General features: G+C 40.0%; 1 protein-coding gene across 7 annotated transcripts; it reads right to left on the bottom strand.

Annotated features, from left to right (window-relative positions):
- Nucleotides 1-5,332: 5,332 nt before the first annotated feature.
- pnrc1 (proline-rich nuclear receptor coactivator 1) lies at nucleotides 5,333-11,913 on the bottom strand. 7 transcript variants are annotated; one of them, XR_013817682.1, is made up of 3 exons: nucleotides 11,437-11,905; nucleotides 6,277-7,084; nucleotides 5,333-5,783 (listed from the first exon to the last, which is right to left on the bottom strand). XR_013817682.1 is itself a non-coding variant. In XM_079831840.1 (2 exons), the coding sequence occupies exons 1-2, from the start codon at nucleotides 11,656-11,658 to the stop codon at nucleotides 6,647-6,649; spliced, it is 660 nt and encodes a 219-aa protein (XP_079687966.1). In that variant the 5' UTR covers nucleotides 11,659-11,913; the 3' UTR covers nucleotides 5,339-6,646. The 7 variants fall into 7 exon arrangements, 2 of the variants coding, with proteins under 2 accessions (XP_079687966.1, XP_079687967.1); XR_013817679.1 differs by having other exon boundaries at nucleotides 5,334-5,692; nucleotides 6,335-7,084; nucleotides 11,437-11,909; XR_013817680.1 differs by having other exon boundaries at nucleotides 5,336-5,692; nucleotides 6,332-7,084; nucleotides 11,437-11,907.
- Nucleotides 11,914-13,199: the final 1,286 nt, after the last annotated feature.

Genomic DNA, 13,199 nt, shown 5'->3' with positions numbered 1-13,199 from the left:
GAAAGTGGTAAACAGATTTGGCTTGCTGTCTGATATAAAGGGGCTCGGAGAGGATATTCTACCCGAGCTCCGATTGCCCCCCTATAACAGGCAAAATTGTACAAAAGGAGGAGCAGGGGAGGAGGAGGGATGCTGCAGGAACTAAAACTGGGAAGAGGCAAGCTGCTGGTTTTATACCTTGGTATCAAGATTAGATGGGCGTACTCCTCCCAAAATTACGTTGAATAACTTCACAACAATAAACCGAGCCAACAGGTATGTACACCTTGAACGAAAACGAAGTGTTTAGGGACTTATAGAGGGTATGCATGTGATGTCACTGTCAACTGGAGTGACTGCGGTTATGCGCATGTGCGCTAATCCTCTCTAAGTGTAGACATGATGTAAATAAGAGATTCATTGTGTAGTCGCTTCACCGATTAATATAACTGAACTTTGTGCGATCGCGTTTATTGAATGAGTGACAGCTTTAAGTGATTATAAAGGGAGCGCTCTCTTTGCAGGGTGTCGAGGAGATATAAAAAAATATGAATAGGCCTATAATATATTCAGAATTTGAATAAAACGTTTGTTTTCCATTCTTGACAAGCAGCCTCAATACATAGACCCAACCGCATACACATGTCAATATCCATGGATCACTGGATCTTTGGGAAGTTGTAAGGAACACTATATCGAGTCTAACCTTTAGTTTAAACCGATAACCGTTTGTGTTACTCGCATTTCCCCCTATTAACTCCAGTCATGCAGCAGCTCTTCTGCCTTCTGCGTGTTCAGGCGGGAAAGTGACGGTGATGCATACACTCTATACCTTTACCTGCTTGCAGGACAGAGGTAGCTAAAAAGATGCCACGTTCAGGCAATAAAACCGACCGGTATGTAATCGATGAGGTCCAGCTGCTGCTGCACAGACCTCTACTAAAGGCACACCATTGAAAGGCACATGGTGAATTACTCTTGCAACACACTGCACACAAACATCAACAGAGCAATCAGTCAAAACACACACAAAACATAATAGGGGCCAAGGAGGCAGCCACCCCCCTGGTAGAATATGCCACCACACCCTCAGGCATCTGTTTTGACAAAGCCTGGCCCAGTACTGACTCCCTATCCCTATCCCTATCTCCCTAAGTCGTGACGTAAGGAACGCCGTTTCTGGGTCCAAGCCTCAACTCGTTTCACTTGAGAATGCCATTGACGGCCATTCATGAGCGATATTTATTCATATCAAGCATCAAACATTTTAAAAAGTTAAACATTTAAATACTTTCAGTCTACACAACAGTCTCTGTGCTCACAGCGTCACAGATATGAATATGTTATCGATTTTTAAAAGATGAATCACTGTCTGGCCATCTGGAATTTTGGTATGGAGATAAAGGTTATGATTATAATTTTTTTTTTTTGTATTACACCACATTGTGTGTGTGTGTATATTAGCACCGTTTGTTGTTTTTCTTGTGGTATGAGATCGAGCGTTTGGACCCGGAAGCTCTGCTGCGTGACATCAGACTTAACCATAATTGAACTCATAACTTAACTCATAATTGAAATGAACTGATGACATCAGCGTTTTCTGCAGAATGGCTATACAGCTGAATAAAATTATGCTGCATCATTTTCCTGTTTAACACTGTAAAGCTGCTTTGAAACAATCTACATTGTTAAAAGCGTTATATAAATAAAGTTGACTTGACTTAACCGAATAGCAGACAATAAGAAGCTATGTCTGCTTCATGAAGTGAGTGCAAGCTATATACCTTCTCAAGGCCCTGACTGGGCAGTTTAGATGCTACCGGGCTACTTCCTCCGAGACATGAGGAGGTGCATGAAAGGGTTCCAGAACCAAAGGCCTAGACACATATGAACGAGGCAGGACCTTGGGCAAGAATTCATGATTTGTTAAGAATGAGATGGGTCCATCCTCCCATCAAGTCTCAAGCACGCTTGGTGCACAGAGAAGGTATGCAACTCACTTATGCCAAGTTCAGACTGCCCGATTTTAGCTCCGACTTTGACTTGCCGACAGGTTTTGCGAAATCGCCGGCAAATGCCCGAAATCATAGGCAAAACGGTGCTCGTGCACGCGAGTGACGATCACGCAGTGTAAATGATCAAAGACGCGACCAGAGAGAATCGCCGATGAGTCGCCGACGCCCGCGAGATATTTGGCATGCTAAATAACTGGACCTGTCGGCGATTCAAACTACTGCAGTGGGAAATGTGTTCTGACTGAAAAATACATCGGCGATGACCTACAGCCAATGAGAGTGCAGGATACAGGGCAGCGGGAGGTTCGGGGAGGAGTTATAGACCATAATATCCGTATTTTAATAGATATATGCATGGATATACATAATAAAGGCTAGATGTCTCGTCCGCGCTGCTGGCCAATGGAGGTCGACGTCCGCACCTGGCGGCCATCTTGTCACAGTCAGCTCGCTCACTCCTAACATTGTGTTTTCATGGTGCTTGCACTTTTTAAATAACCATAATTTGCTCAATTTTCTACCGATTTTCAAACTGTTTGGTTTGTTATAAACGTCAGAGATGTAGTTATGACACTGCATACTTATGAATAATTATTCATAATTTGTTCAAGCATCCAGAATTATAGCCATGTTCATAACGTTTGTAAGAAACAAACCATGTAAATCCGTCAAGATTTCAGCGAGATAAGAGTATTCGTGTTCAGATCACTCAACTTAGCTACATCAGGTACCACAGAGGTCTAGATTTAAAGAGGATGAGGGCTCAAATGGAGGCCTCTAACACAATCGGCAAATCCCATGAGGGGATCATATGTGAACGCGAAGGGCACAATCTCCTGTGCCCGGTTGCATAAAGCACCTTAAGTGTAATTTTCCCTTAAGCTCGCCCTTATATGTTTCCCTTAAACCTAAGGGTGTTGCAGAAAAAAACCCTTAAGTGTTACTTAAGGGTTTTTTTAAGTGAAACGTCATAAACACTTAGAATTCCCCTTAAATGCAGTTTTTTCACTTAAGTAATCCCTTAAAAAGCGTTAAGTGTTGCATAAAACCCCTTAACGGTCATTTCCCTAAGTATAACTTAAGGTTTGGAAATCGTAAGAGTAAGAGTAACGCGGACAAAAATAAGACGACATGGCTGAATTTATGGAACCAGCTGAAGATCATTATGTGCCAAGAAGAATTTCTAGGGATAGGGAGAACCCTTTGGACCATCTTAGTGATGAAAAATTGTTGCAAGAATACCGATTTGACCGTCACACATCGCAACCACTGTGACACTGAACACTTGCAGTCATTCGTACATTTCTGAATGAGATGAAGAAAAACTCACATGATTATAGAAGTCGTTTGACGTTATAACAAGTCATTAATGTCTTTTAACTTATATGTTTCATATAATAGAACCGAAGCTATAGATTGTGAATTTAAACATTTCTCGTTTACCAGCGAGATAAGGCTGTTCCAGGCGGGTTACATGAGCGTGAGGCAATCGCCGGGATCTCAAAACATTTTTAAATAGGTGCTATCTTTACAAATAAACCACAGATTTGAGCTTTAAACAACTACATTGTCGACTGAACAACTCTTAAAACTACATTTCGTGACACAATAACAGTAGTATTTTTCAATTTCGTGGCCGCACACAACCACTATGAAAAGCGCAAAAGGACGCGTGTCAATTTCGCTTCAACCGCTTGCTTTTTACGTGTGTCCATCTCGCTTTGGACACGCGAATGCATTAAAAGTTCAAGCGTCAAACTAGACGCGAATTTGACGCTATATTCACGTTTGTTGTGAACGCAGCATTAGTGTTAGTGTTTTGCGTATCTATGGCAACAAGACTTTTATAACGTGAATCCAGGATCGCTGTCGTGAAACACTTAAATGTTTCCCTACCTAAGAGAACCGTTTAAGAGATTATATGCAACACCCTTAAGTTATTCTCTTAGGTAAGGGGAAATCGCCCCTTTAGTATCATACTTGAGGGAAAAACTTAAGGTGCTTTATGCAACCGGGCACTGGTGCCTACTGACCCGCTCCGAGTGGGATTCGAACTGAGGTCTCCGGCATGGGAGACCGACGCACTAACAAGGAGGCTAAAGACCGTAGGATCTAGCGTCAGTCGCTAGTGTGTCTTTTGAGATCAGGGAAGTGAGGTTTACTCGCACAGCTGTTACTGGCCTACGACAGTTACACTTACACCCTGAACCTCACTTCCATCCGGCTCAGGGCACCAAATGTAATAGGCTGCAAACTGACTGACAAGCCCTCAATGTGCCCAACAAAGATTTTAAATAAATAAAGAAATAAAATCATAATCTAATTATCACTAAGGGGATCCTTAACTTGAGAGGATTATTGGCCTTTGGTTGGGCACAAGAATATTTAGTTATTAAAGGGTTAGTTCACCCAAAAAGGAAAATTCTGTCATTAATTACTCACCCTCATGTTGTTCGACACCCGTAAGATCTCCGTTCATATTCGGAACACAAATGAAGATATTTTAGTGTAAAGCTGATGGCTGAGAAAGGCTTCAGATAGGCCTCCATTGGCATTCAGTACATTCACACTTCCAAGACCCATAAAAGGCACTTAAAACGTCTTTACAAAGTCCATCTCACCACAGTGGCTCTACAATAATTTTACGATGCGACGACAATAGTTTTTGTGCCTCCACGACGCAAGCGCAAGAATATGACGTAGCGCCAGCGTTCGGGAATCCATGAAATGCACACTTTAACCCCATTTTGAGCACTACGCCGAGACCTAAAGCACGATCAATGTAGAATCCAACAGCTTAGACACGCGCGTCTTCCTCTGCTTGTAAACAAATCGCTTCTGGGTCATGTGTCCGAACGCCGGATCTACGTCATATTCTCGCGCATGCGTCGTGGAGACACACACGGAAGACAAGAAGAGGTTGAATAAAGGTGTTATTTTGATTTTTTTTTGCGCACAAAAACTACTGTCGTCGCATCGTAAAATTATTGTAGAGTCACTGTGGTGAGATGGACTTTGTAACGATGTTTTAAGTGCCTTTTATGGATCTTGTGAGTGTAAATGTACTGAATGCCAATGGAGGCCTGTGTGAAGCCTTTCTCAGCATCAGCTTTACACTAAAATATCTTCATTTGTGTTCCGAAGATGAACGGAGATCTTACGGGTGTCGAACGACATGAGGGTGAGGAATTAATGACAGAATTTTCATTTTTGGGAGAACTAACCCTTTAAGGGTGGCTTAGAAAATAAGATGTTATAAATGGGTTATTCAGAAATGGGTGAATTACTCTTGCAACACACTGCACACAAACATCAACAGAGCAATCAGTCAAAAACATAATAGGGACCAAAACTCTTTATTTGAAAAGCAGAATAATTGAATTTGGCAGAATAAAAAGATAAAAATTATTGTATCAATTTTTTGACCCAGATGATACAAAAGACTGTCAATGAAAGGCAGTGAGGAAATAAGTTTAAAATCAAGCGTGACGTCCCAACATAACAGACCATGTGCAAAATGGTACATTCTTCAGGTCAATTAAAAACAATGCGTGTAATTGAAATAAAACGTACGATTGCTTGAAGATTGACATAAGTAGCTGCTTACTGTCCAAAATAAGGTTAAAGGGTTAGTTCACCCAAAAATGAAACTTCTGTCATTAATTACTGACCCTCATATCGTTGGACACCCGTCAGACCTCCGTTCATCTTCAGAACACAAATGAAGATATTTTAGTGTAAATCTGATGGCTCTGAAAGGCCTCCATTGGCTCAATGGCACTTTACACTCTCAAGACCCTTAAAAGGCACTAAAGACGTCGTTACAAAGTCCATCTCACTAATGTGGTTCTACAATAACTTTATGAATCGGAGACAATAGTTTTTGTGCGCAAAAAAACCCTAAATAACGACTTATATAGTGATGACGATTTCAAAACACGGCCTCATGAAGCTTCGAAGCGTTATGAATCAGTGAGTCGATTCAGTGGTTTGAAATGCCAAATTTCAGCAGTTTGATACGCGATCCGAATCATCATTCGACTCACTGATTCATAACGCTTCGAAGCTTCATGAGGCCGTGTTTTGAAATCGTCATCACTATATAAGTCGTTATTTAGGTTTTTTTTGCGCACAAAAACTATTGTCGCCGATTCATAAAGTTATTGTAGAACCGCTGTAGTGAGATGGACTTTGTAACGACGTCTTTAGTGCCTTTTAAGGGTCTTGAGAGTGTAAAGTGCCATTGAGCCAATGGAGGCCTTTCAGAGCATCAGATTTACACTAAAATATCTTAATTTCTGTTCCGAAGATGAACGGAGGTCTGACGGGTGTCGAACGACATGAGGGTGAGTAATTAATGACAGAATTTTCATTTTTGGCTGAACCAACCCTTTAAAACAACACCGTGTTCTTACAAGCAGCTGTCCAGTTCTTCATGGCGATTGTCCCCAACACTTCTCATCCTTGTATACTGGTGTTACACAAATGCGAAGAAGGACTATGAGCTTCAGTAAAAAAACTAAATCGACTTTTTCAAGTAAATTAACATGAAAAAATATACACTTTTTTTTACACTTCCACAAGTTTTCATGTTTAACTCGATGGTTCTTTCTGAAACAACTGCAAGGTAGTTCTTCGCGTCCCATTGTTTTTCAGGGTTCTGCTTGGACCTTCAGCAAGGTTTTCAGGTGCTCTGACATCTGCTCTTTGCTGCAGTTGTGCTGTGCAGATGCATGCTGGGGAATGCGCTCTCCCACCCAATGCCTGGGCGGTCTGGGAAGGACGCTGGGTGAGGGCGGCTCGCTGAACTTTGCTCCAGCGTACGTCTTGTCTGCCTCCGATGAGAGCTCAGGAGGGCAAACGTTCACCCTCTTCAGGCCCTCAGCCGGGCACGGCGGGCTCTTCTCAGTGCACATGGAGTTCTGGTGCCTTTTGGCAAGCTGAGTGTTGTCAGGCGTGTTTCTTTGCTTGCTCCACTGTCTTCGTTTGTTCAGGTTCTCTGTGGTTTGCTCAAGCCTGCTCGAGCTGTGCACAGACGCTCTGCTGGACTGGCTTCCACGTTCATCACACTCTGCTTTTGACTTCAGCTGCTGAAGACAAACAAGAAACTATTAGGGTCGTGTTAAACAACACAGCTGATGTGTTCTCTCTGAGCTCTACTTATTCACATTGTGCCTGGAAAGCTCATTTATTTCTAGTGATTATATCATTGTTGTTTAGTAACAGATGCATTCACGGCACAGATCTTCTGAAACCATTGTGAATCATTTGTTTTCAGTCAAACTGATCAAATCACAACAATAGTTTCCATCCAAAGCACGAAATTGGAATATCGCATATAACATTTTTGAATAAAGCACAGTTTCATTCCCATGTGTTCAGGAGAACAAAATCGTCACTTCTTCATTAATTGGTGCAAAATACACTGTCCGGCCAAAAAACAAGTCGCTTAAAAAGACCATTATTGCAGTAATTATTGTTTCTAGCATGTTATATATTTGGCATCAGTTCTTCTAACCCTTATTGATGGAGTTTGTCGCTTTTCATTTCTTAAACAACCATGCAGGAAGACACATCATGGCCATATTCCCGGATGACAATTTCCAGATTCATCAGCTCAGATCGTGAAAGAATGGTTGGGAGGAGCAAGAAGACTCCAGACCTTAAACTCACTGAAAGACTTTGGGATGTGCTGGAGGACACTTTACTGAGTGCTGGACTCTTGCATTGTCCATTCAAGATCTGGACCAAAAATTGATGCACTTCTTGATGAAATATAAATGCTGTGATGTTATTTTCCATTTCACACAATTTTGTACACATACTGGTTGGACATTCATATTTGAAGTTATTAGCTGCTGAAAATTGATTGGCTGCTGGCGGCCATGTTTTACTTTATGTAGCAGAGTTACATTATAGGATATGTCACGATGTCCACTTTATATCTCGCAATTCCAACTTTATAACTCGCAATTCTGAGTTTATGTCTCGCAATTCTGACTTTACATATCGCAATTCTGATTTTACAACTCGCAATTCTGACTATACAACTCGCAATTCCGACTTTACGACTCGCAATTCCAACTTTACAACTCGCAATTCCGACTTTACGTCTCGCAATTCCGACTTTACGTCTCGCAATTCCGACTTTACGTCTCGCAATTCCGACTTTACGTCTCGCAATTTGCAATTCTGACTTTACATCTCGCAATTCTGACTTTACATCTCGCAATTTGCAATTCTGACTTTACATCTCGTAATCCTGACTTTACATCTCGCAATTCTGACTTTACATCTTGCAATTCTGACTTTACAACTCGCAATTCTGACTTTACAACTCGCAATTTGCAATTCTGACTTTACATCTCGCAATTCTGACTTTACATCTCGTAATCCTGACTTTACAACTCGCAATTCCAACTTTACATCTCGCACTTCCGACTTTACATCTCGCAATTCTGACTTTACAACTCGCAATTTGCAATTCTGACTTTACATCTCGCAATTCTGACTTTAAAACTCGCAATTTGCAATTCTGACTTTACATCTCGCAATTCTGACTTTAAAACTCGCAATTCTGACTTTACAACTCGCAATTTGCAATTCTGACTTTACAACTCGCAATTCTGACTTTACATCTCGTAATCCTGACTTTACAACTCGCAATTCCAACTTTACATCTCGCACTTCCGACTTTACATCTCGCAATTCTGACTTTACAACTCGCAATTTGCAATTCTGACTTTACATCTCGCAATTCTGACTTTACAACTCGCAATTTGCAATTCTGACTTTACATCTCGCAATTCTGACTTTAAAACTCGCAATTCTGACTTTACAACTCGCAATTTGCAATTCTGACTTTACAACTCGCAATTCTGACTTTACATCTCACAATTCTGACTTTACATCTCGTAATCCTGACTTTACATCTCACAATTCTTACTTTACATCTCGTAATCCTGACTTTATAACTCCCAATTCTGACTTTACATCTCGCAATCCTGACTTTACAACTCGCAATTCCAACTTTACATCTCGCAATTCTGACTTTACATCTCGCACTTCCGACTTTACATCTCGCAATTCTGACTTTACAACTCGCAATTCTGACTTTACAACTCGCAATTTGTAATTCTGACTTTACAACTCGCAATTTGTAATTCTGACTTTACATCTCGCAATTCTGAATTTACAACTCGCAATTCTGACTTTACATCTCACTATTCTGACTTTACATCTCGTAATCCTGACTTTACATCTCGTAATCCTGACTTTACATCTCGCAATTCTTACTTTACATCTCGCAATTCTTACTTTACAACTCACAATTCTGACTTTACAACTCGCACTTCTGACTTTACATCTCGTAATCCTGACTTTACATCTCGCAGTTCCGACTTTACATCTCGCAATTCTTACTTTACAACTCGCAATTCCAACTTTACAACTTGCAATTCCGACTTTACATCTCGCAATTTTGACTTTACATCTCGCAATTCCGACTTTACATCTCGCAATTCCGACTTTACATCTCGCAATTCCGACTTTACAACTCGCAATTCCGACTTTACATCTCGTAATTTGCAATTCTGACTTTACAACTCACAATTCTGACTTTACAACTCGCAATTCTGACTTTACAACTCGCAATTCTGACTTTACAACTCGCAATTCCGACTTTACAACTCGCAATTCCGACTTTACATCTCGCAATTCCGACTTTACAACTCGCAATTCTACTTTTCATATCGCAATTCCGACTTTACGCCTCGCAATTCTGACTTTACGTCTCGTAATTCCAACTTTACAACTCGCAATTCCGACTTTACAACTCGCAATTCCGACTTTACAACTCGCAATTCCGACTTTACAACTCGCAATTCCGACTTTACATCTCGCAATTCCGACTTTACAACTCGCAATTCTGACTTTACAACTCGCAATTTGTAATTCTGACTTTACAACTCGCAATTTGTAATTCTGACTTTACATCTCGCAATTCTGAATTTACAACTCGCAATTCTGACTTTACATCTCACTATTCTGACTTTACATCTCGTAATCCTGACTTTACATCTCGTAATCCTGACTTTACATCTCGCAATTCTTACTTTACATCTCGCAATTCTTACTTTACAACTCACAATTCTGACTTTACAACTCGCACTTCTGACTTTACATCTCGTAATCCTGACTTTACATCTCGCAGTTCCGACTTTACATCTCGCAATTCTTACTTTACAACTCGCAATTCCAACTTTACAACTTGCAATTCCGACTTTACATCTCGCAATTTTGACTTTACATCTCGCAATTCCGACTTTACATCTCGCAATTCCGACTTTACAACTCGCAATTCCGACTTTACATCTCGTAATTTGCAATTCTGACTTTACAACTCACAATTCTGACTTTACAACTCGCAATTCTGACTTTACAACTCGCAATTCTGACTTTACAACTCGCAATTCCGACTTTACAACTCGCAATTCCGACTTTACATCTCGCAATTCCGACTTTACAACTCGCAATTCTACTTTTCATATCGCAATTCCGACTTTACGCCTCGCAATTCTGACTTTACGTCTCGTAATTCCAACTTTACAACTCGCAATTCCGACTTTACAACTCGCAATTCCGACTTTACAACTCGCAATTCCGACTTTACAACTCGCAATTCCGACTTTACATCTCGCAATTCCGACTTTACAACTCGCAATTTGCAATTCTGACTTTACATCTCGCAATTTTGACTTTACGTCTCGTAATTCCGACTTTTCAACTCGCAATTCCGACTTTACATCTCGCAATTCTGACTTTACAACTCCCAATTCTGACGTTATAACTCGCAATTGCAAGTGTATATCTCGCAAAAGAAAAAAAAAAGTCGGAACAATCTTTTAAAATGTTTTATTCTGCGGCGGAAACAAGCTTCCACACCATATTACCCAGCCCTAGAAGGAAATCAAATCAGACTCAAGGATGCATATGAATATAATCTTATTTTTAGCCCAAAATGGCCTATTACAATGTTGGACTGACGGATGTGTGTTTTTGCACCTGAGCAGATGCGTGCATTTGGGAACATCTGATCCTGCATACATTTTTATGGCAGAAAAGAAGAAGATGAAGAAGAAGAGGAGGAAAAGAAAGAATCAGTACAAACACACTATGGTTCCAAGAACATCTGTGATTGAACCCCTAATCATTAATTTAGTACAGGTTGAGTCACTCTTTGGATGCTGATCAGTGTCTGCAGAGCATAGGATGATGATTTATAGATCAATATTGCAGTTATTAACCCACTAAACTAAACCAACACTGACTAAACACATACGCCAGGCTACTATCAGCGTAAAGGACACAGAAAATGCGGAAGCGTCAAGGCACATGCTCACAAACCTGCTATCACCAGGGCAGTAATAACACGGCGTGTTACCTGTTTATGGGTGGCTGGTTTGGACTGAGCTGGTTTGAGCTCCTCATGGGTGGCTAATGGAGATTTAAAGCTGCTTTTGTTGATGTTTGCTGATGCTTTGTTGTGTTTACTGTGCACGTTCCGTCCTCTCTTCTTCAAGAGCGCTTGTTTGGATCTGCTTATCTTCATTGCTTTATTCTCCACGCTCGATTCAGCACGATGTCCAAAAGCATCGCCCAGCATGACAGATAACTTTGTGTCAAATACGCCCAGATGTAAACAGATACTGATACTGGGCGTGATGGTGTTGTGGGATGCTTGGAGATCTCGGTCGTATCTCGAGGTCCGAGGGAGGAGACAGTTTGCGGAAGGAAATGTTTTGATCCCTGTCTTTGCTAATAATATTAAAGATATCCGTCTTTAACGCGGTCCGAATGCAAAACCATCGCCGTTTCGTTTTCTCGTAATGGCTGAGCGCTGCACACACTGCGCATGCGTACTCGATTACATCACTGGTTTGAAAACATTGATTTGAGACGTAAGGATATAGAGTTAATTATAGAATAACATATCAACAAATAAGAGTCGTAACACTCACATTTCGCCATAGTATTGACCGTATAAAACAAATGTCAGTCGAGTGTTTTATTTGTATTATTTTTTATTAGTTCAATTACAGACAAGTACAAAACAAATATAAGACATGAGTATGTAGTTCAGAATAAAAACATAAACTAAAATATAGAATGAACATGTATATAAAACTGAAATAAAGTATAATATCAGGGAAGTCATATGAATTTGAAAAGCTTTAACATTTGTATTGTTTTAATAAGTTATTTGTTATGTGATCTCATGTTTGAAAGGGTTATATTGTGAGAGTTTTATAAAAGGTAATATATGAGGGTTTCTTTTGAGTAATTCTTGTGTTTTCATTTGTGCTGAGAAGATTTTATCTGGTGGCTCAATAGAGGTAACGTGTATATTATTATTTATGTATAAATAAGTGCGTATTTATACATACAAATACACACATTACTAAGCGTATAATTGGTCAAAAAAAGGCGTCGTTGGGGTAAGTCGGGGTAAGATGACCCAGAATCTCATCTCAGCACTTTTGATGAATGGCTACGCTATTTTTAATTTTGTCGTTTTATCTGAATATCAACATTTGTGAGATTTAGTCAGCCGAAAGCATTTTGATGTTAATTAATCTAATTTTGTCTCTTGAAAAAAAGATTATGCTGAATATCAAAGTTTGTTGTGTGTGTGATAATGAGGGATTTGTGGACACCATGTTTTTAGATTTGTGGAGTAAAAGCTATAGGTTTTATTTTTAACTTAAGTAAAAGGGAAATCAAATTAGTCCCTTGGGGTAAGATGAGCCACACAGATTTGGCACAGAAGGACCTGAGTTGACCCAAATTATTTTTAAATTTAATAATTATTGTAATCAATGGTGTTATCATTCAGTATTTCCATGAATTAGATGTACATTTCAGACATCTTTGCTTTCATTAAAGTCCCCATGAAATCAAAACGGCATTTTTTTGCTTTTAGTATGAATATGTTAGCATTTTAAACCTAGTGTGCTCAAAAATCAATGTCAAAATTCACATTTATTAGATATAAACATTTGAAACTTACAGCCTCTCACTTCCGCCAGTACTTTCTCATCAGATTTTCTGTCCAATCAAATGCGCTCTAGAATCTGAAGCCCCGCCCCCTACATACACGCTGAAATCAGTCACTTGTTCACACATTTACTATTTTCTACATGGTGA

Source organism: Gobio gobio (assembly GCF_949357685.1).
Source record: "Gobio gobio genome assembly, chromosome: 12".
Classification (NCBI taxonomy): Eukaryota; Metazoa; Chordata; class Actinopteri; order Cypriniformes; family Gobionidae; genus Gobio; species Gobio gobio.
This window is presented reverse-complemented; position numbering and strand designations above follow the sequence as displayed.